This window comes from Macadamia integrifolia, chromosome 5 (genome assembly GCF_013358625.1).
Source record: "Macadamia integrifolia cultivar HAES 741 chromosome 5, SCU_Mint_v3, whole genome shotgun sequence".
Classification (NCBI taxonomy): Eukaryota; Viridiplantae; Streptophyta; class Magnoliopsida; order Proteales; family Proteaceae; genus Macadamia; species Macadamia integrifolia.
The window spans coordinates 42,905,344-42,929,288 of NC_056561.1; the positions used below are offsets into that span (position 1 = coordinate 42,905,344).

Sequence of the window (23,945 nt, forward strand, 5' to 3'; positions counted from 1 at the left end):
GATGAATATCCAATATAAGAACCTTATGAATATGGTGACGTCAATTTGTTTGAATCAACTTTTGATTTTGAATTGAGGTAAGTCACGAGATTATTGGTAACATTTCTCAATACACATTTGAAGGGAACCCCATCCTCCACCTCCCACCTTCATCGCTTAAAGTTGCGAGGCATGTTCCTATGCCACTATCGTCAGTCAAATTCATCTTTGGAAATATGAGTAACAAATTTCTCAAATTTATTTGTGCATGAAACGAAGACTATCCACATCATAAGTCTAACACCTATAAAGCATAATTGACCATTTCTTAACAATGTTTTCACCATCTTTTGGTCTCACGTTTGCTAAAACTATTAGCAACTCAAAAGTGAGCATCATCACTTATTTTTTGATAGAATAAGAATTCGAGGACGAAATCTTTTAAAGAATGGAAGAATGATACTCGGTCAACACTTGAAGTAGCCCATGCATGCAGGTTTGATCTATAATGCAAGAAAACCCTTGATTAATATTTCTTAGTCTTTATCATGCAATATAAATGTTTAATCTCAGCCATAGAAACTCAAATGTAATTGACGGTTGAGATATCGTGGGAGCTCTTAAGGTTTAAACTCTTCACATCCTTTGTGGATTTTCACTTTAACTCCTTTGACTCCTCAACTTGTGAGCTCAATTTTGACATTTGAGCTAGTATTGGAAAATATAAACTTGAAGTTTGCAACAAGGTATTAGAAAGCTCAACTCTTGCATCAAGGCATGAGAGATTTCAACAAATAGAAGACCTTAACTACTTTTTCTATTTTTAGATTTTTTATTGAGTTTTTATTTTTTTATGTATTTTGTGATTGGTCCATGTCAGAACTTGAAAGTATAAAATATGGTTGTAGTCTCCTAGTTTAAAGGTTGTAGTCCTATATAAAGAGGACGAATCTTGAGTTTTAAAGACACAACACATTGAATCAAAGAAATTTTCAAAGTTGCTCAAAGCTCATTGTGAACCTTTAAGAGTTCATTTTATGAAACTAAGTTGTGTTTTACCTATTCTTAAAGAGATTAGGCTTTCAATCAGCCTAAAAGAGCTAGTCATTCAACCTTGAAGAGTTGAATCACACCCTCTCAAAGATTCAACCTAGAAGAGTTGAATTTTTGAAACAATTAACATTTCCAGATTCGAACTGTATAAGTCTTGTAACTTAACAACCCTTAATTTTAAGTCATTTTTCACCCAAAATCTTAACAATTCTTATCTCACGAAAGTTGTAGCCCCACCTTTTATTTTAATTTTCAATTTGAATCATTCCAAACCGATATCAAAGCAGACATTTATCCTCAAATTACTAGTTGAAGGTCATTCTGTCCAAAATTGGTTTTATCTACAAAGTCAAGTACTCTCTCAATTCTTGTATTTGGGCAATCCAGTGAGGGAGATTGCATCAGTTATGGATCTAGTGTAGATTAATTACCAAAGAATAAAGGGGTGTAAATGTGTACAATTTACCACGTTTGATTGGATTATAAGTTTTTTTTGAAATTTTACATCTATTTTACATCCAATCAAACAACCCTGGTAAATTAATTTCACTTGACTTTGGTCGCAACCAAACAAGGGAAAATAAATTTCCTCCCCTTACCTTTCCTTCCCTTCCCTTCCCTTCCCAATTTCCTTGCAATCAAATGCAGCCTTGGGACAATGACTATTTTATTGAAATCTTGAAGCATAAAACCAGTATAGAAGAAACGCTGAACAACTATAATGACATTGTTTCCTATTATGGGTAAAAAATAGGCTTCGAAAAACTGACCTAGTAAGCCATTGATACTCAAAGCCTTATAGGGCCAATTTGGAAATCAACTTGTTTTATCTCCTCAAAGAGAGAAGGACTTGGAAAGTAAGGTTCTGGTTTGAAGAAACACGAACCGAAAAGTCTTGGAGGAAAGATTTAATGTGGAAGGGCTTAGAAGAAGAGCCTAATGACTAAAAGTAGTGGAGTTTAATTTATGGGTCATTCAATTGTACTAGATTGGACAACCAAGCCTCGGAATAATCTTTCAGTCTAATGATCCTACTAAAATGCCTTCTCTTAGAGGGGGAAGTATGAAAGAAGGTAATGTTCCTATCTCCCACAGTCAACCATTTGACCCGAGATTTTTGGGCCCAATAAACCTCTTTGTGCTTCATAAGAACCTTCAAAATATTACTAAGTACAATTTAATAATTAAATATAAAATAATTTAGAGTTAATGATATAATTATTTGATCACAAAAATAGTCTTTCTTAAGTTTGAAAATTGCACTTACTCTTCCTTTTAATTCCCTCTCCAAGTAAAGTGAGTGATGACGAGTGAAACAACAAAATGCAAAATCGTAATAATGAGTCGGATCTCTCCAATCGAACGTCTCATAATTCAGTATTTCAATCTATCCGTTGAGAGCGAATCTCCAATCATTCGAGGGCGACCTCAGCGTCCTATTAATCCTCTTTGTACACGAATGTCAAGTCCTCTTGCCAACCCTGGTTCTGCTCCCCATCAGACCAGGCTATCTGCCTCTCTTTTTCCGTATTTTGATGTCGACGATTTCTGCCCTAGTTTCTCGATCAAATCTCTAGTTCTCTGTGGAAGAACTAAGAAATCTGTGAGTTTTGGAGAAGAGAGGGAAATCTAAGAGGCTAAACGAGATGATGCAATCAAGTAACGAGGCTAATCCGCAGCAGAAACAGCCACCACAGTATCACCAGCAGCAACAGTGGATGGCGATGCAGTATCCGGCGGCGACGATGGTGATGCAACACCAGATGATGCCGCCGCCCTACCCGCAACACTATATGCCTTACCATCACCAACAGCAACCTACGCCACAACAACAGCAGCAGCAGGGATGTACGGAAGAGAATAAGACGATCTGGGTTGGTGATCTTCATTACTGGATGGACGAGAATTACCTCAACAGCTGCTTCGGTCACACTGGCGAGGTCAGTTCCTTCTTCTGCTTCTCTCTCTCTTATTTATTTTTTTGCTCGTTTTCTTCCCTTCTCTTCTATTGATTTTAGCTTGTTGAGTTACCTTATCTTGTTTGGATGAGATGGAAACAGTAAGTTGATGTATGCCCGCCCAGAACTCGCAAAAATTTGCTATTAGGATTGTTTGGGTGGATCTTATGAAAATTAGATCATATATTATGTTTCTGGGGGGTTTTTGCGGAGTTAAGGTTGTTTTGTAGGAGTCTGTATTATTTCTATGCATTTTGAATTGCTAAGCGTCTGCCCCTGCGTCTGATTGGGGGTATGCGTAGGAAGCCTGCAAGTCAATCCTCTATTAGATGGACATGACACTAGCATTGAGCAAATTGGTAACGTAATGAAGAATTTTCCCTATCTATGAGTATTCTTGATAATGTTGAATGAAATGCTTCTTGATTGAGCGAGCTTAAGAATCCTTAAGCATTTCTAGTTATGACATCTCCCCTCCCCCCCAACACACACGCATGCGCGTGCACAAATGCTGTCCTTTAAGTGGAGTTTTGGGGAGTGGGGAGTGGGAAGTGGGAAGAACTGGTGGAAAGAAACCTATGTATCTCCCAATTGAAAATGTGCTGATCAGTCTTCCTCTTAATTTTCTTTTCCTAACCATATCTTTATTCGGTGGAATGACCTCTATCTGATTTTTCTTAAAATTGTAGATATATATATATATATATATTTGGATACATTGTAACTTGTGATTCAAAGTTACTTGATCTGGTTATCATTTTAATTTGAGTCAGGTTTCGGCTTAGCAGTTAAAAAAGCTATTTGGAACCCATGTTGAGCTAGCTACAAATTGAGCAACTCCTCTGATGCTTATTTTTACAAAATTAACTTATATAAAATAAAGAAATTTAGCCAAGGAACCAACAACGAACTCTACCTTGGACATGCACTCCAAAGCCAATCCAAACCTTTGGAAAGTTTCAAATTTGGATCTCTCTCAGGTTTCAGCAGCTATCAAGCTCCCACACCAACCTACCCATGCATGGACACTTAACTTCTAACTAAATCATCAAAATGCATATTTATCACCCAAAAAAAAAAAAAAAAAAAAGAAGAAGAAGAGAGTGTATCACATATTAACTCTTATATCAAGCCTCTAGTGGAAAAATTTATATACAAACAGTAAGTAGGTGCAAAAAATACAGCCATATGTTATGCATACAATTCCTTTTGATGGCTTGCACATGGATAGTTATGTTGAATTTCATGCTTAATTCAACAACTGGTACCTCAGTATCTGTTAGGCAGCATCACATCAGTTGCATAAAGGGATTGAACTTGTTCTTGAGAGATGGCTGACAACAAATGATTTGAATCTGTTGTTAAAGTCTGTATAGATACTTACGATGTAAAATACACAAAAGGATACTGCATAAAAGAAATTCATACTCCAAAATATAAAATGAACTATAACTACTGACCTAAAGCCTTCAGAAATAAAATTAAATCATAGCATCATACCCTATCATTCAATTGGCAATGAAGTTCTCGAGACAGCTTTACTTTATAAGATCTTTATGTCAATTGAAAGCAAGGTTTAAATCATTAAATTGGAAATGAAGTTCTCGAGACAGCTTTGCTTTGTAAGATCTTTATGTCAATTGAAAGCAAGGTTCAAAATATCGGGTTTCAACCCTTTGGGAGACCAAAATTTCGGTCGAAATTTGAGAAATTTCGAGGAAACTAGGGAAAATTTTTCTGGTTTGGTGGAAACTTTGGTTTAGATCCCAAAATGTGTTTTTTTTTTTTGCGTATTTTTTGTGTACATCCTATTTTAGACATTTCTAAACCATTCACATAATTATTTTCATGGGAAAAACACCTAAAGTCATACTTGTGATGTTGACCAAAGTTTGCTAATATACATTAAGTCGTTGCCTGGAACTATACTACATAAGTACATATATAAGTTACTAACTAAAAATATGAAATACATGATTAAAAGTTTAAAACAAATAAAACAAAATGTAAAGGAAAATAAATTATAATATTACATAATTGTGCTTTATCTCTCAACACTCAACTCTTAACTCTCAACAGTCAATGCTCAACTCTCAACAGTCAACACACAACTCTCAACAGTCAATACTCAAAACTCAATAGTCAATTCCAAGTAGTATCCAAGTATATTCTATAAAATATGATTTTTGGGATGGATGAGATTTACCTTCTTGGTCCAAATTCCCTTCCTTAGGTAGATTTGCTATGAATGTGCAAGTCCTAAGCTTAGAATGGAAAATTGATGGCACAAGGGCAAAATCTTGAGTGTTTCCCCAAGTTTCCCACCTCATATAGAAGAAATTTGGGGAGAGGGTCGAAATTTTGAAATAAGAAGGCTTGGCTTCCCATTAAGAAGGTCTTCTGAAGGCTGGTTCCACCCAAAGGGTCAAAGCCATTGGTCTACTTGAAAATTCTCACATTTTGGTCAAAATGTGGAATTTTGGTCGATACTGGTTGAAACCAGTGACTTTTAAAAGTCACATGGTATTTTCTATCAGAGTTCTGGGATACCGTGGAAATGTGAGCTTTCAAGACTAGATCAGAGATAGCTAGCAGAAATTACTCTGCTGGAAATAAAGCTTACATCAAAATTACCCTTGACATATGTTTACTAATGTGATCGCTTGTACTGGTCTGCAATTGGCTCCGAAATGAATCAATTAAATTAAAAACTGTTTCTACTATTGCAAATCATAAACTGTGACAATAGATACATATGGGTATAAATACACATAGGATACTGCTTAAAAAAATGCATGCTTCAAAATACAAAAATGAACTATAAGTCTGTAACTACTGACCTAAAGCCTTCAGAAATATAATTCCAGCACATAGTTGGTGGCCAAGTGGTTTGTTTGTGGTTTATGCGACCAACACCTTAGTGGAAGGTGCTGGTTTATTTTTTTATTACATATCTGTCTCTTATTTATGCTAAAGATTATTTACTTAAGAGATTATTCATGAATAAGAAAATACCCCCTATTTGAATCCAATAAAATAGTTAGAAATTTAAATTCCAAAAGAATAAAAAGTCAACCTTAGTTCAAGAACAAAAACTGAATTTTCCATTGTATGTGTGTTTTTTAACTTTTAAATGCTAGGATTTTTCTTAAATCTAAAAATTGTGTAAATCTTGTTGTGATATAATATCATAAACAACTCAAAGAGTGGCAAAATAATCTTTTGTTTTGATCTTTAAAAATATATTTCAATTCAGGGCAATTTTAAACAGCATTCACGCACACTAAATAAGGTTTAACTGGAATCTAACTCCTTCAATATAAATTAGATGTAAGTAATCTTGGATTTGTTGGAAAGTTGGTTTTCTGCTTTACCTAAGACAAAAAGTCTCACATAAAAATAAATTCATTTAGGCCCTCTTTGGTATCATTCTTCTTTTTTATTTTTATCTATTTAACAAAAATCATTAATGAAAACAATTTTTTATCAAAACATAAAAATATTTTGGTAACTAGTTGACAAAAATGATTTTTTGTGAGAAATAGTTTGGTATCTCTATGTGCAAAATAGTTTTTTAAAGAAATGGGTGAAGAGATTCCTTTCACCCATTTTTCTTATAACTCTCTTTCTCCACTTTGGACTGAAGAAGAGGGGGCAAGGGGCTTGGATTTCTAATTACAAAGCAACTCCATATTGAGCCTTTAAGCACATGTTCATTAAAGTCCAGCGCAAAAATAACTGAAAATCATTTTTGGCCAAAACACATAAATGACTCTTGATTTCTTTTTGGTTTTTGTGTTTTACCAATTTTTTTTTAAATAGAAACAAGCTCCATAAATGATACCAAATGCAGCCAAAACCATTTTTGTGAACAAAAATAAAAAAGAAAAATGATACCAAAGAGTGCTTTAACTAGTCAAACTTATAAAAGAACAAGAACATTTCTTTAAATAAAAAATAGTTTAATTACATATAGATAAGATCACATTTTCCAAGAACAATATTACCCAAATGCAAGACTAGGTATACCAGAAGAATGAGGTCATTTTCAAAAACTCTATAAACCAAATGAATGTTTTGATTGTTCCAAACTTTTAATAACTTGCTTTTGCAGTTCTGTTGTCTTCTAGTTCTATGTTGATTTTTGATGACTTGATGTGGCATGATGTTGATTTTTGATGACTTGATGTGACTTAATGTTGATTTTTAATGACTTGATGTGGCTTAATGTTGATTTTTTATGATATAAGATATATATTGTAGCATACTAAATAATGTTATGACATTATTGCTAGCAAGCTCGCCTTAAGTGGCGCCATCAACCATATTTAGATGGAACGTAATCTTCATAGATGGACATCTAACTCCTGATCTTATGACAAGATTTGCAATGCCATATCCTTTGATGTTAGTTCTAAGCTCTCCATGCTCACCCAACACTCTATAAGGGATTCCTCAAGGAATAAACTTATTGTTGACTCCTGGGGGTTGCCTCTCTCTCTCTCTCTCTCGCAGCCCACTATCTCATCCTCCTAGGTTAATAAAGATAATGTGGAGATCTTTAGCAATCTTTAAATCTTTCCATGAGTCTCTTAGGCTCTCTTCGGCATAATTTATATTTATGTTTATTATCTATTTTTGAATAATTAATTATGATAATGGGTTATGGGCTATAAACAATAATCGTTCGGTTGTTACTGGACATAATAGATTAAATAATGAAAATAGGTTTGGTATGGCTAGTGCAAAACATATTTTGTAATATTGAGTATTTTATTAAAGATGTGCTTACTAGGAAGTGCAAAATAAGACAAGAAGATGAAATTCCTCATCTTCCGATATTCTTCTACCTCTCTTCCATCACAAACTCACAGCAGCGGATCTAAAGGAGGTGAGTTGTAGGTGGAGAAACATAGAGGAGGGTAGGGATTATCAGCATTCCAACCCCTTTACCCATAGTTTTGAACCATTACACAACATGTGCTTATTAAAGGTTTACCGCATAAACACAATATCTCTTTATCCCAATAAATCATAAACACCTCTCATCAACCTGTTTATGAATTTATTGATATATTGATTTTTTTTAATGAGAAATAGGGATCATAAATCATATCAAATGTCTCTATTTCTATTTATTTGCCAAATAAACATAAATATAAACTATACCAAAGAGAGCCTTAAGTAAGTAAATAGCTTCTAGTGTGGATCTTCCTGGCAAAAAATCAAATTGGTTCTTCGTAATAGTATTTTATTTTCTCAGGTAGGTTTCAATAACTCTCTCCAATAGTTTCATAGTATGACTTACTAGTTTTATGCCTCTATAGTTATTTTAGCTCTGAATGTCACCTTTATTTTTGTAAATCGGAATCACAGTGCTCCTCCTCCATTCATCTGGCATTTTCCTTGTGCTTATAAGTTTGTTAAACAGTTTGGTTAACCAAGATAAACCACAAATTCCTAAGCTCGTCCACACTTCTATTGCGACCTCATCTGGGCCTTGTGCCTTGCCTACTCTCATCCTAAAAGCTTCTTTTACTTAGACACACTAATTATATATATATATATATATATATATATATGTGGTGTCTTTATGGGTAATGCAGTATTTTGGGACACTCTTACTTGAAGGGTCTTCATTTAGTAGGCTGCAGAAATAAATTTTTCATTTCTTTTTAATGTCCTCATCCCTTATTGGTACTTTACCATCTTCACTTTTAATGCATGTAACATGATTGAGATCTCTGCTCTTCCTTCCCCTCATTTTAGCTATCGTATAGATGGCTTTGTTTTTCTTCTTCCCCTTTGGGGTCCGTTGTATAATTTTAGGGGAAATAAAAAAATAACACATGGGCACCATATCGCGTAAGCGCTTTAGAACCCCTCCACCACCTTGGTTGCCTTGTTTCCTTAACAACTATGTTCCATGATAGCATCATATTCTCTCATTAAATTGGCCATGATGTTCTAGAAACAGCTTTTCTTTACAAGATCTTTGTCTTAGTTGCAGACTAAGTGAATAAGCTTTCAAATGACACCCCACATCGTGCAAAGCAGAGAAAATTGACCTTTGGAAACTAGACAAGAAAAGATGGCAGAAATAAATCTGCTGGAAATAAAAACTTATATCAAAACTATCCTTGACACCTGTTTACTAATGCGATTACTAGTAATGTTCTGCAATAACTCCTAAATGCTTCAATCTAACTAACATTGTTTTAGAATCAACTTCCGCAAAACATAAACTGTGACTTCGCATAAGAATCTTTTGATGTAGGTTCCTCGTGTGGGTTTCACAAGTGTACAAAGCTTTAAAAACTGCATACTTGTGTGAAGGCAATAAATACTGTTCTTACCTCTCTTTGCCTTTGCCATACTCATCAGTAATGCACCTTTTTCTCTATGAAGTAGCTCCTGACTATGCATAAACTTTCTTAGACAAATGAAGGATTAAAAAAATGCGCCCTTCGCCATATGTCAGAGGATGGTTTTGCTGAAGCCTTTGATGTGAAAGAAGATTTTGTGGACAATACTTGAACCTTTTTTGGGTTGCCAACTCAACTGCCATTTAACAGAACTATGTAATAACAGTTGAATGGACCTCATGTTAAAAAAGGGGGCAATATATAACCTGGGTATGGTGCATTTGTTATTACAAGAGAATTTGTGGTATCTGGCCCTATACAACCCCTCCAAAGAAGAGTCTGTATTGGTATCATTATGTTAATTAATTTTAATATGCTTCAGAGTTATGGATGAGTTATTTACGGTGGAGGTTAAAAGAAAAATCTGGAAAGTGTGCTTGCCCAGTGGTAATTGGTAAGGACCTTGGATTGTTGTGGCCAGATCTTGGGATCAAGGATTAAAGTATCGGTATTAGTCATTGTATTGGTGGGCTAAATTTAATATACATATCAGATGGTATCGTATCATATTGGAGAAACGCTAAGATACACACATAAATGGACAAGATACACATTTTTATACACTTTTGCATAAAAAAAAAAGTTTTTAAAAGCAATATATAACATGCATCGTGCATATACACTAAAAAGGAGAACATTGTGAGAGACAAGTTTATTCAATTGAAATTGTTCAAAAGGATGATGTTTCTTATATGTAGTAATACTCTATTGTTGATTTTCTAAGAAATCTTAAAATCTATGAATAACTTGATTCAATAATTCGTGTTTGATGCAATGTGTTAGTTTGTCTTACCTAAACTCAAACGTAGCAAAAAAAAAGAAATATAACAAACTTAATTGTTTGATCTTGCCATCCAACTTCTTATAAAAAAATACTACTAGAACACCACAAAAGGGATGACAATAATTAGATCAATTTCTAATCATTTATACTGATGTTGTGGATGTCCACTTGTAAAATTGGGCCAAATGTTCACAGGGCCAGGATCACATCAAACTTAATTATTTGATCTTACCATCCAGTTGAAGTTCAATTATTTCAAAGGTAGGGAGGAAGAGAGGGAGGAATATCTTTTGTTAGGAAGGACATACGATAGTTAGGTAAAGTTAATGGCAGAATGCTAGGAAAGACAATAGTGAAAGACATAATTGATATGCTGGAAAATTTATAGTTGGTCAAGTAATAGATGCTTCTACACTTGGTCCTAGTCCCTTACTAGATAATTCTTATATTTGCTCTATGCATTTTATTGTGCTTCACGCAACAAACTCTACAATTTGAGCAAACATGACATGAAATACAACGTTCAATTTTGTGGAAGGATCAATGATGCGGATCCGGTTTCCCAAAATCAGGGATTGGATCACTTAGGGCCCACAAGAATGACTAAAAAACTCAATGTAATGGTTGAGGGGTATTTTTGTAATATCAGAAACAATTTTAAGAGCTTAAAAGAGAGGAAAATAAATAGTAGGGTCAAACTGAAATAAAAAAAAATTAGAAGAGGGGGTATTCTGGAATTACTAACAGAATAGGGGCATATTAGAACATAATTTCGAGGACAGGGGTTTTCTTGTAATTATAGATAACTGTCCTTGTAATTTGGAGGAAACACCTTTCTTCAACCTTAGATCACGATAGAACAAGAAACCAGTGGCAATAGGAGAAGGCTTGTGATGGAGAGAACTTCCTCCCGCTGCATGGATTCAGCCCAACATTGTTGAAGAGGCTTAAAAACCTGCTGGCCTCGTGATTCCAACAGAAAATTTCATCAAACAGCAAGCACAGAATTACCAAAATCTCGTCTATTTAGATCTGTCGCAAGGTACAGAACTAGGTCTGAACCTGGGTTCTATTCTCCTAGTAGATAGAACTGCTGAGGCTAAGATTTTGGGGTTAGTGTCTCCCAAGGAGGGAGTATCTGCAATCAGGAATTCAGTCCACACTGGTCCACCCTGAGGAAGATCGATCAGCCTCTCTAGGAATATAACTACCGCCCAGAACAGAGTAATTTTCAGGTACGGGAAATAAACAGCATGAACTAGGGAAAAGATTAGAGAGAAGAAGAAGTTAAAAAGGAAAAGAAGAGAGATTCAGAGAGGGAAGAAGGGGAAACCGACAGCCATGGTTTTCATATCAAATCTCTATTCTTCAAAACTTCAAATCTCACAACTGAGTTCTTCTCTATTACATGATTAATGTAAAGGAAAAATCAAATAATTAATGGAAACTACTTGAAAATGGAAACTAATCTAAAATTAGAAATTAACTAATACAAAAGAAATTGTTTCTAAATCCAAAGAGAATCAAATCAAAAGATTTTTTTTTTCTAAGTCCATCGTGCAACTGCATCAATCAACACACTTGGCTTGTTGCAATGAGAAAAAAGTGAACATTAAATGGAAATGATGACACTAGTTGTCATGATGATTTTTGTAGAAATTAAGAATTTATGGGAATGGAGAAATCAAATGGAAGATGTTTATCTGGCTACAAGGACTTTGCAGATGTATACTGGAGAAGATGATAAACATGAGAATGACATAATTCATGACAAGGAGGATATGAAAGAATGGTAAATCAATATTGTGAAATCTGTTGAGTAAGTGCAGTTGTGCTTCAAATTTTGGAAACTTAAGTATTTCCAGCGAGAAGAACAAGCTTTGTTTCGAAAGTGAAATGGGTTCTGTGGATATGTATCTCAAGTATCGGTTATGTATCGGTGAGTAACAAACCAATATACATGTAATTCAATTGTACTTATTGAGAGTATCTAACCATATTGTACGGTACAATACAATATGCTTTGGTACATAAGTTTAAAAAAAAAAAATACATGTATTGTGTTGGTGGGTATCGTATCAATGTTGACCGATACCAATACATATTGGCCGATGTGGTTCGATACACACCAATTCTTTAAACCATGCTTGAAATTGGTCCCGCCTTCACTCTTCTTTTTCTAGTCCCTCAACCATGGTATCGCTGTCTATTCATGAACTGCATCTTAGGTTGTGTCTTGTCCCCGTACCAACGTACCAGTAGCAATAAAAAGTCAAGAGACCCTGCTTGCATTGATTGGGTATTTTCCTGTGTATTTTTTCTGCTAATCTAAACATAGAATTGGAGCCTCACTTAGGTTATGTTTGGATGCCAAGAAACGAAAAGAAAAAAAAATATATATTAATTTGAGGAGAGATATAGACACATAAATCAATCATTGTGTTATCGTGATTTTTTGTCTTATATGTTTTTTATTCTCTTTTCTTGACATCCAAACATAACCTTAATGATGGCCGGCTAGCTGCTTTGTGATAAAAAAGTAATTGCTATTTTTATCAGTTTATGCTTGGATGCTTTCATTTCTCTCTCCGCATATTTGATTATCCGATTTCTGACCTTTTGGCATCTGAAAATTTCAGGTGTTCTCCATCAAGGTTATTCGCAATAAGCAGACCGGTCAGTCCGAGGGCTATGGATTCGTGGAATTCTTTTCACGGCCAGCTGCCGAGAAAGTTCTCCAGAACTACAATGGCACTACAATGCCTAACACGGAGCAGCCCTTCCGTCTGAACTGGGCATCTTTTAGCACTGGTGATAGGCGCTCAGAGGCTGGGTCTGATCGTTCCATATTTGTAGGAGATTTGGCATCAGATGTTACTGATACAATGTTGCAAGAAACTTTTTCCAGTAGGTATCCATCAGTAAAAGGTGCCAAAGTTGTTATTGATGCAAATACTGGGCGTTCGAAAGGTTATGGTTTTGTGAGGTTTGGTGATGAAAGCGAGAGGTCACAGGCAATTACTGAAATGAATGGCGTATATTGTTCAAATAGGGCCATGCGTATAGGTGTTGCAACACCAAGGAAGTCGTCTCCATATCAACAGCAATATTCTTCACAAGGTATGTGATTAAAACTATTGTTGCTTTTCAAATGCAGTTATGATACTAATAATGGATATCTTCTCTTATGAGTTTCATCCTGTTAGTCTAGAATGGAAGTTGAGGTTAGTTGTTTTCTATCCCCTCCTTGATTGTTTCTTTTGTATGTTGGTGACTTTGTTTCTTTTCTTTTTTATTTTTTAAAATATGAGTATGACCATAACTGTGCGAGTCAGAAATGAAATTCTGCTAAAAATCCTCTACTTTTCTGCCGAGGGCTTGTTTACTTACTCATTTCTGATAATTAACAAAACTCTTTAGATAGGAAAAATATTGAAAGCGTAAAGTTTTAGGGTGCAAGAATAGCCTTCCCAGCTTTGTTGGATCTTGATGTTGGCGCCTATCATGCTGGCTTATATCTACCACAAACTACTGCTTTCATGGTTTTTAATTGATCGTTCCAACTTGGATCTATTTTGGAAGGGAAAGATGAGTTAGGACATATGGGCAATTAATTTTAAAAGAAAAGAACAAATCTGGTATTTAAGACCAAGTGGAATAAATCAAAACAAAGTTTAATAGTCCAGGGTGCTATGGACATTGCAGGAAATAAGGCCTTCTAATATCAAAAGAAGAAGAGATCTTTTGCTGTATGATAGGAGAGTAAACCAGTGGAGGTGGAGTTTCTTTCAACTGTGAGATCCATCTCATAGGATATCCAATCTCGGTTAAATTTCAAGGTAAGCTTTCCAGCTCGTATTGCTCTTGAAAGTAACCAACATGAACTTCAACCCCCATTGATAGGATTCCAAGAGATTGATCAACAAGTTGGAGGACTGTAAATATTGTTTAAACAGTACAAGGATAGGAAACAAAGGAATATGTTGGAAGAAGGTAGATAAAACAAAAACTGAAGAACAGAATATACTGAAGAAGAAAGATAAAGAGTACAGAGGAAGGAAGAACCGAACCAGGAAAAGTAAACAACATGCGCTATGCTCAGAAACCATGACAAAATCCAACTTCAAGTCACTATTCATTTCAATTCTAATCAACTACTCCAGCGCATGTCCTTACATTACATATAAATAATAGAAACAAAACTCAAAATGAAACTAAACAAACGAGGAAAATTGGAAACTACTACCTTCCTACATATCTATCTCCTACCAGAAGAAAATAAAATAAGATAAATAGAAGATTGCATTATCATTCAGCCTCTACCAAGCCTTTGGACCAAAAATCTGGGTTGGGTCACTTGCATCTTGGCTTGGGTCTCTAAAGGGGGTCATTTTGGTCCTACCATGCTAAAGCAACTACATCAATTGTCCTCTGAAAAGCAAGGATCGAGATCTCGGTTTTGGTTAGGCTTCATGATGCAGAATTGAAGACATATTCAAGGAGGAAGAAGAGAGGGGTCGATTGTGGCTAGTAGAGGTCGACCAGGTCTAGTCTTTAGGTCCACGGTTTGGGCTATGATGGGGTTATTTAGTTTCTAATTTCAGTACCTAAATTAGTTTCTAATTTCAGTATTTCTATTTCCTAGTTTCTATATCTAGAATTAGTAACTAGAGGACTTGTTTTTATTTGGTTTCCTACTTCAGTTTTGGAAACTAAAGTTGGTTCCTATTATTATAAACCCCCAATCACTATTATCAATAGAGGAGGGCTCTCACACTATAGCCCACGATTTTATGAATAAGAAAGTTATGCTGCTGTTTTGCTCTTTTGAGTTTGCTTTGTGTATGATCAAAGTGGTGGACTGGTGTTTGATCCTGTGACTCTTTGTGGCGTGAAGTCCAAGAGGTCTCTTCAAGTATTCTTCTTCTTCTTTTCAAGGTTCTTTGCAAGGTTCTATAGGCCAGGTATAGATCTGATTATATTTTTTATTTCTGGTTGTTAGCAACCCAGATTCTCTACTACCGCCCCTGTACTGTTCTGAGGATCCAGCCATCTGATGGCTTTAATATTTGGGTCGATTGTTGCCCTGATATTTGGGTGGATTGATCCCAGTTTTACAGTAATCGGACCATGGAATTAGCTGCTAGGCTAAATCTCCTTATCCTAGCCGATTGTGTTTAGATGAAGTTTCTGCCCAGAATTTTGGTTCGATTGCTCTGATGTTGGTGCATTATTTAGGTCACTGTTTTCTTATGATTCTGTCCCTGATGTTGGTGTATTAAGTCCCTGATTTCCTGATTATTATTCAGCTACTAAATTGCTGAAATATTGAGATCAATAGGGCTGAACTTTGCTTATTGATTTCAGTCTTATTTGTATTTTGTTATTGAGTTACTTTGGTAATTGTTTGGGTGTTCTTTGCGAGTATCCTGCTGTTTGAAACTTGGTTACTTTGTTGATTTTAGTTCTACATTAAGTGGTATCAAAGCATGGCAGAGGACAACCCTATTATTGAGTTGAAGAACTCCATGGTTTCTATGATGGAGATGTTACAGGCTATGAGGACTGAACAACAAACTATGAGGGCTGAACAACAAACTCTTGATGCAAGGATGTTGGCTGTGGGATCCAACAACAACAACCTACCCATGGTACTCATGTACCGCCTGAAGTGGAAGCTTCTATGAACTCAGTTGCTTAGTTGGCTAACAAGAGGCCTAACCCTAATCTGAGAGGACCACAGAGAATCCCTGTAGTGCAACCTACCTTTGAAGAATATATGAGGGGTTATTTTGACACTAAACGACCTATACACTAGAGATACTCAGGATATTCACAGAAGGTCAAGCTTGACCTCAAGGAGTATGATGGTAGACATGTCCCCCAGTTGTTCTATGATTGGGCAGCTGCATTGAATGACTACTTTGACTATTATGATCCGCCTGAGGAACAGAAGATTAAATTAGCTCGTGCTAAGCTAGTTGAGGCTGCTTGTGATTGGTGGAGAACCTATGAGCAAGAGCTTGAAGACCGTGGTAGAGAACCTACTACTTGGGAGGAGATGAGCAAGAACTATTTGACAAGTACTTGCCACGTAACTTTAGAGCATGCATACAAGACCACCTGAATTCTCTTCGTCAGGGGACTATGACTGTTGTAGAGTATATGAACAGATTTGATGCACTTTATTCTCACACAGGCATTAGGGAGAATGAGAGGCAATTACTTTCTCAGTTTCGACTGGGATTGCGAGCTGAAATCAATAGGGGAATTGGTGGTGTTGATGTGTACTCAGTGAGAGATTGCTTTGACAAGGCCCTATGAGCGGAGGAGCTCATAACACAAGTAGGTAAGAGGTTTGGTTATCAAACTGGAGAGGTCAAGAAGATTTTTTCAGCCACTAAAACTAACACTTCAGCACCCCCAAGGGTCATAGCTCCTCCACGGGCTGATAATAAAGGAAATGCACCTATGATTGGTAACAACAAGGTACAATGTTTTCATTGCCAAGAGGTAAGACATTTTGCCAAGTCTTGCCCACATAAGCAGAGCAATGGCTGAAATTGAAGAACCTAATGGGGAGGAATGGAGGATGAATTAGTTCTTTACCCATACCCCTTTGATGATGAAGACGATAGTGACTATGACCCAAAAGATACGAATGATGATGGCACTTATGGCATATTGTTACTCACATTTTTGTAGCTGAAACCAAAGGGGAGGATTGGCGATGCATTTGTATTTTTTATATCCGGGGAGCATACTTGTCAAGTGATAATTGATGGTGGTAGTTGTGTCAATGTCACTTCAGAAGCCTTTGTGAAGAAAGCCGGGCTGAAGCCTGAACCACATCCTCAACCTTATAAGGTATCTTTGCTGAATTGACATACCTTAGAGATAAACAAATGGTGCTCAGTTCCTTTGAAGCTTTATCGGTATTAAGAAAATATTTGGTGTGATGTAATACCCATGAAGCTCATAGATGTATTGTTTGGTCGCCCATGGATGTATGAAACTGATGCTATGGTTGGAGGGAAGAAAAATTTGTGTTCATTTGTGTGAAAGGGTGTTCTTACAACCTTTTATCTGGTAAATGTTCCCTCTGAAGTGGAGCGACGAAAGGCTCTAAGGGATAACCAAAAAGACATTGATGTTGAGAAGAAAGTAGTTGCTATGCCTACAAAAGAGTTACTAGCTATTCCCCACAAGCAATTCATACACACAAGTCACGAAACAGGAATGGTCTTGGTTCTTGTTACTTGGGAAGTCACTCCCTAACCTGAGGTAACGTATAACACACCTATCAAAGAGCTTCATCTGATTTTTCTGATTTGGTGCCTGATGATCTTCCAGATGAGTTGCCTTCCATGCGTGACATACAACATGCTATTGACTTGGTACCCGGTTCGGTTTTGCCCAACCTACCCACCTACAGACTAAGTCCTACTAAACATGCCTAGCTGAAACGGCAAGTGGATGGACTATTACAAAAAGGATTCATTGAGGAGAGTCTGAGTCCTTGTGCAATGCCAACTTTGCTCACGCCGAAAAAGGATGGTTCTTGGCGTATGTGTGTTGACAGTTGAGCTATCAACAAGATAATAGTATACAACATGCTATTGACTTGGTACCCGGTTCGGTTTTGCCCAACCTACCCACCTACAGACTAAGTCCTACTAAACATGCCTAGCTGAAATGGCAAGTGGATGGACTATTACAAAAAGGATTCATTGAGGAGAGTCTGAGTCCTTGTGCAATGCCAACTTTGCTCACGCCGAAAAAGGATGGTTCTTGGCGTATGTGTGTTGACAGTTGAGCTATCAACAAGATAATAGTCAAGTATAGGTTTCCTATTCCACGACTTGATGACATGTTGGATATGCTGTCTGGGGCTAAGGTCTTCTTCAAATTGGATCTGAGGATTGGCTACCATCAGATTCAAATCCATTATGGGGATGAATGGAAGACAGCTTTCAAGACCAAGGAGGGCTTTTACTATTGGAAAGTCATGCCTTTCGGTTTGACGAATGCACCTAGCACCTTCATGCGAGTTATGACACAGGTATTTCGTCATTTTATTGGTCTTTTTTTGGTTGTTTATTTTGACAATATGTTGATTTACAGCAAAAACCAAGAAGAGCACATGGACCACTTAAGACAAGTCTTGAGAGTTCTCCGCGCGAAGAAGCTTTATGTAAATCTCAAGAATTGCTCCTTTATGCTGCCCTAAGGTTGTATTCCTTGGATTCATAGTGTCCTCTAAAGGTGTTGAAGCTGATCCGGAGAAGTTCAAGAGCATCACTGATTGGCCTTTACCAAGGACACTGACAAAACGTAACTTCTATGGTTTGGCTTCCTTCTACAGGAGATTCATTCGGAACTTCAGTGCAGTTATAGCCCCCATTACTGAGTGTATGAAGGCTAGTAAAGGGAAGTTTGAATGGACAGTTGCAGCGACCAAAGCCTTCGCTCTTGTTAAGAGAAAGATGACAGAAGCACCTATTTTATGCCTATCTGACTTTGATAGAGTGTTTGAAGTAGCTACAGATGTGTCACATGTTGGGCTAGGAGGAGTGTTGATGCAAGGAGGACACCCCATCGCTTTCTATAGCGAGAAATTGAATGAAGCCAAGAAGCACCATTCGACTTATGATCTGGAATTATATGCAGTCGTCCAAGTGCTACGCCATTGGAGGAGTTTATTTTATATACTGATCATGAGGCATTGAAGCACCTTCATTCTTAGAAGTCGATTAGCCACAGGCATGCCAAATGGGTAGCTTACTTGCAGGAGTTCATATTTGCCATGAAGTATAAGGCGGGAAAAGAGAACACAGTGGCCGATGCACTTAGCCGGAAAGTGCTCACACTTAATACATTTTCAGTACATGTTATTAGCATTGATCAGATACGAGGAGAGTACGCATCTAATCCTGATTTCAGCACTGTCTTTGCAGAGTTGCAACGGGGTGGACAGAACCTAAAGTACTCCATTCATGATGGGTACTTATTCTTTGATACACGGCTATGCATTCCAACCTCTTCCCTACGTCATCACATCATACGGGAGTTACATGGAGGAGGATTGGGAGGACATTTTGGGAAGGATAAGACTCTTGCACAGGTGACGGATCGATACTACTGGCCATGCATTGCAAAGGATGTCGATCATATGATCAAGAGATGCCGTGTATGTCAGCTAGCAAAAGGGGGAAGCAAAACACAGGTTTATACTCTCCACTACCTGTTCCTTATGCACTGTGGCTTGATGTTAGCATGGACTTTGTCCTTGGACTACCCCGTACTAGACAGTGATATGATTCCATAATGGTGGTTGTGGATCGTTTCTCTAAGATGGCCCATTTTATACCATTTCGCAAAACTTTTAATGCTATTAGGTTGCAAAGCTATTCTTCAAAGAAGTAGTGCAATTACATGGGTTGCCCACTAGCATTGTGTCTGACCGTGATGTCAAGTTTATGAGTTACTTCTGGAAGACATTGTGGCTGAAAACAAATACAAAGTTGGATTTTTCAACCGCATTTCATCCACAAACTAACGGACAGACAGAGGTTGTAAATAGTAGCTTGGGAAATCCGTTGAGATGTTTGGTTCGAGATTATGAGAAGACATGGCCATCCATCCTTGACATTGCTGAGTTTGCTTACAACTATTCAGTTTGTACTCCTTTTGAGATCTTGCTTGGAGTTTAGCCTAAGCTACCTATTGATCTTGTGTCACTCCCACCCCAAGCTCGAGTTAGCCTTGAGGCTGATGAGTTTTTGTGTCATATTACTGAGGTACATGCCACCGTCCGACGACGTATTGCCTTAAACAATGAGGTGTATGAGGCTTCTGTTGATCGTTATCGATGTTATGTGGAGTTCAAACCCGGGGATATGGTGATGATACGTGTCAATCCTGAACGGTTCCAAACTGGTGTTAACACTAAACTCCACCCACGGAAGATGGGTCCCTATAAGGTGCTGAAATGTATAGGGCCTACTGCTTATGTGCTTGAGTTGCCTGATGATATGACCACCATAAGCAATGTGTTTAATGTGGCTGACCTTTACCTCTATGTTGGGCACCATTCGGATGATGGAGACATGGAGCAAATGTTGAGGCTGCCCCAACTGAAGCCGCCTACCACTGATGTTATTGAAGATGTCTTGGATGATAATTTCAAGACTACTCGTTGTGGTACTAGCTATCATACGTTCCTTGTCAAGTGGAAGGGCTGTCCCCGTAGTGACTGTACTTGGATCCATGCAGATAACTTCAAGAGACTTGATCCCGACTTGTATGAGCACTATATGTCCATCGCCCATTTGTTTCCGACAAATGTTTTAAAGCCGGGTAGAGTTGATGTAGAATTGAAGACATATTCAAGGAGGAAGAAGAGAGGGGTCGACTGTGGCTAGTAGAGGTCCACCAGGTCTAGTCTTTAGGCCCACAGTTTGGGCTATGATGGGGTTATTTAGTTTCTAATTTCAGTACCTAAATTAGTTTCTTCAGTATTTCTTATTTCCTAGTTTCTATTTCTAGAATTAGTAACTAAAGGACTTGTTTTTATTTAGTTTCCTATTTCAGTTTTGGAAACTAAAGTTGGTTCCTATTATTGTAAACCCCCCATCACTATTATAAATAGAGGAGGGCTCTCACACTATTGCCCACGATTTTATGAATAAGAAAGCTATGCTGCTGTTTTGCTCTTTTGAGTTTGCTTTGTGTATGATCAAAGTGGTGGACTAGTGTTTGATCCTGTGACTCTTTGCGGTGTGAAGTCCAAGAGGTCTCTTCAAGTATTCTTCTTCTTCTTTTCAAGGTTCTTTGCAAGGTTCTACAGGCCAGGTATAGATCTGATTATATTTTTTATTTCTGGTTGTTAGCAACCCAGATTCTCTGCTACTGCCCCTGTACTGTTCTGAGGATCCAGCCATCTGATGGCTTTAATATTTGGGTCGATTGTTGCCCCTGATATTTGGGTGGATTGATCCCAGTTTTACAGTAATCGGACGAGGGAATTAGCTGCTAGGCTAAATCTCCTTATCCTGGCCGATTGTGTTTAGATGAAGTTTCTGCCCAGAATTTTGGTTCGATTGCTCTGATGTTGGTGCATTATTTTGGTCACTGTTTTCTTATGATTCTGTCCCTGATGTTGGTGTATTGAGTCCCTGATTTCATGATTATTATTCAGCTACTAAATTGCTGAAATATTGAGATCAATAGGGCTGAACTTTGCTTATTGATTTCAGTCTTATTTGTATTCTGTTATTGAGTTACTTTGGTGATTGTTTGGGTGTTCTTTGCGAGTATCCTGCTGTTTGGAACTTGGTTACTTTGTTGATTCTAGTTCTACATTACTTCAAATCGAGAAGTGTCGGATCTTTTTTCGACCCATGGGTTGAAATCAAATTCGAAACTTGGGCTCCAACCATGGGTTTTGTTTTGGCCAGGCACAAAAGCTAGAGAACTGAGATTTCGGTTAGTTTCATCCAAATTTTAGTTCCATGCTGAAAAGAGCACCACTACGTTGAGTTTGGATAGGGATCAACGATATTGTCTAAGTCAATTCGTTGGAGAAAAGAACCCGCTACTTTCTTGAGCTTGATCTTTGGGAGGTCCTTGGCAGGAAGAAGTTTCATTTCTTTGCCGTTGTGCTTGAAAGAGTAGGTATTACCATGCCCACAATGTTGTGCCTCAAACAGTTACGAGTGCCCAAAAAGAATATGGTATACCTTTAAATGGAGGATGTCACATTGTACCGTATCCACAAACCCATAGAGTAATTGAGCAAACACCTATAAGTAATCTTGAGGTTGCTGTTGTTTTACCATACAACTTTATATGGAGTGGGGTGTGGACTTGTCTTCAATCCCAACTTGTGAAAGATGTCTTTAGAGACAACATTTTGTCAATTGCCTTCGTCAATCGCCAAACTATATTATTGGTCATTGCACTTTACTCGGTTTTGAAAGATACTGCTATGGTGCCAATCTTCATCCTCATTGACCTTGTTAGTGGTCAAAACAAGACTAAGATCATAACAAGGATGCTGATCCTTATTACCGTATCACTGCAGACCTTACCAAGCTCACACTCTACTTCCACTAGAATTGTCTCAGAGACTCCGTTGTCCTTGCAAAGCAAGTGGTATGAAAGAATCTTTGTCAAATGTAAGCTACCAGATGGTTGGGAAACTGGGAAGATTTATGTTATTTATAAGTTAAACACCGAGTCGTGGCCTTTGCCATCACAGATGGTTTGTTAGTCCACAAGCTTGAGGTCGAGAAGAGGATTGGATTGGCCTAGAATATGCCATAGATGACCCAATAACATATGGCTTGCTGGATGACATTTACTTGTGTGGAAGATTGTTGCTGACTGGAATAAAATCTGGCCACATACTAAACAGTTTGGTTATCCTGTCTCAGTTGAGCAAACTTGAGGTGCATCTATTGCTTGTAATAAAAATATCTGGTTTGTGGTTTCACTCATTGGAACCCAAGTAGTGACTACCCCAAGGCCTCTAATTCAATTCTTCTGCTGGAAATTGATCCACCAGACTCAATTTGTGCCTTCATCTGAAAAATATCTCTAAACTATGAACCTGTTCTAAATACTGCTCAGAATTGTTATCCCCTTAAAAATCGAGGACATCCAACCTCACTCCCTTGTCAACTCCAAAAGATCATCATCTCGTCCAGCTCTATGTGGTGGTGGCGGTGGTGTATAATGTGGTAGTGGTGGTGGTGGTGGTGCAACATGAAATGGACCCTGTGGTGGAGTTGGAAGAGTCCCTAGGCTAAATGAGACTCTATCCCTTATCTAAAGCTGTCAATTTGTTGAGAGAAGCCTGTAGTGACGTCATCAAGGGAAGTGTCTATGGAGTTAAATCCATCAACCCAAGTGGTGAGTTTATAAACTTGAATTGTGATAGGTGTGGTGTTTGCTTAGTTTTCCTTCTTGTGGGAGTTGAGCTTGAGCTAGTGAGTAACTACACAGGCTTCTATAATTTAGGGTAGGGAGGAGGACCTTTATCTTTGATACCAAATTGGTGTAATACGAGGTTCCAAAAACCCATTTTGGATCGTTTAGGCCCTGTTTGTTTGCACGAGAAAAAGTGTTTGGAAAAGTAATGTTGTGGACCCCACATATAGTGGGGTTCAACAACATTGTGGTTCTTCTTCTTCTTCTTCTTCCTCACAGAGGCAACCCAACAAACAGAAATCGACCAAGATCTTCCGATGATGACGATATCACCGGTTAGTGGATTGAAATCTGATGCTGGCGTTGGAGGTATGAGGCATCCTGTGTATAGAGGTGTTGGGAAGAGGTGCAGCGGAAATGGATTTCAGAAATCAGGGCGTCTAAGTAGTCCAGAATATGGCTGGATCCTTCCCAACGCTTGGGATGGCTGCAATGGCTTGCGATGCCGCCGCTTATTGTCTCAAGGGCGTTGTGGCTGCGGATGCAGCAGCAAAATCGTTGATGCGGATCCTGGTTCCAAAAGCAAGAATCGGATCACTTAGGGGCCCACCCAATTACCAAATAACTCAACCCAAGGATAGAATGGTAGAATTGTCAATATTTTGAATCTTGTAATAGGGTGGCAGGCTTGTAAATAAAAGGGATCTTAAAAGGGTAAGTGGAGGTTACAAAACTTCCTTTCTGTATCATCAAACCGTCACCCATTAATACAACACCAACATTATCTGATTCCAAATTCAGAGCAATACCAAT

General features: G+C 37.6%; 1 protein-coding gene and 1 long non-coding RNA gene across 3 annotated transcripts in view; both read left to right on the top strand.

Annotated features, from left to right (window-relative positions):
- Positions 1 to 2,486: 2,486 nt before the first annotated feature.
- The window catches only part of LOC122078904 (polyadenylate-binding protein RBP47-like), a 32,897-nt gene continuing 11,438 nt past the window's right edge, over positions 2,487 to 23,945 (top strand). Inside the window, exons 1-2 of one of the 2 annotated variants that reach the window (XM_042645102.1) lie at positions 2,487 to 2,972; positions 12,839 to 13,319. In XM_042645102.1, coding sequence (XP_042501036.1) covers positions 2,679 to 2,972; positions 12,839 to 13,319 — 775 coding nt within the window. In that variant the 5' untranslated portion in view covers positions 2,487 to 2,678. The remainder of the gene's footprint in view (positions 2,973 to 12,838; positions 13,320 to 23,945) is intronic. The other variant, XM_042645103.1, reaches the window with a different exon arrangement.
- LOC122078905 lies at positions 13,347 to 20,915 on the top strand. The gene is made up of 2 exons (XR_006140228.1): positions 13,347 to 17,066; positions 17,233 to 20,915. It is a non-coding gene; the product is annotated as an uncharacterized LOC122078905 (long non-coding RNA).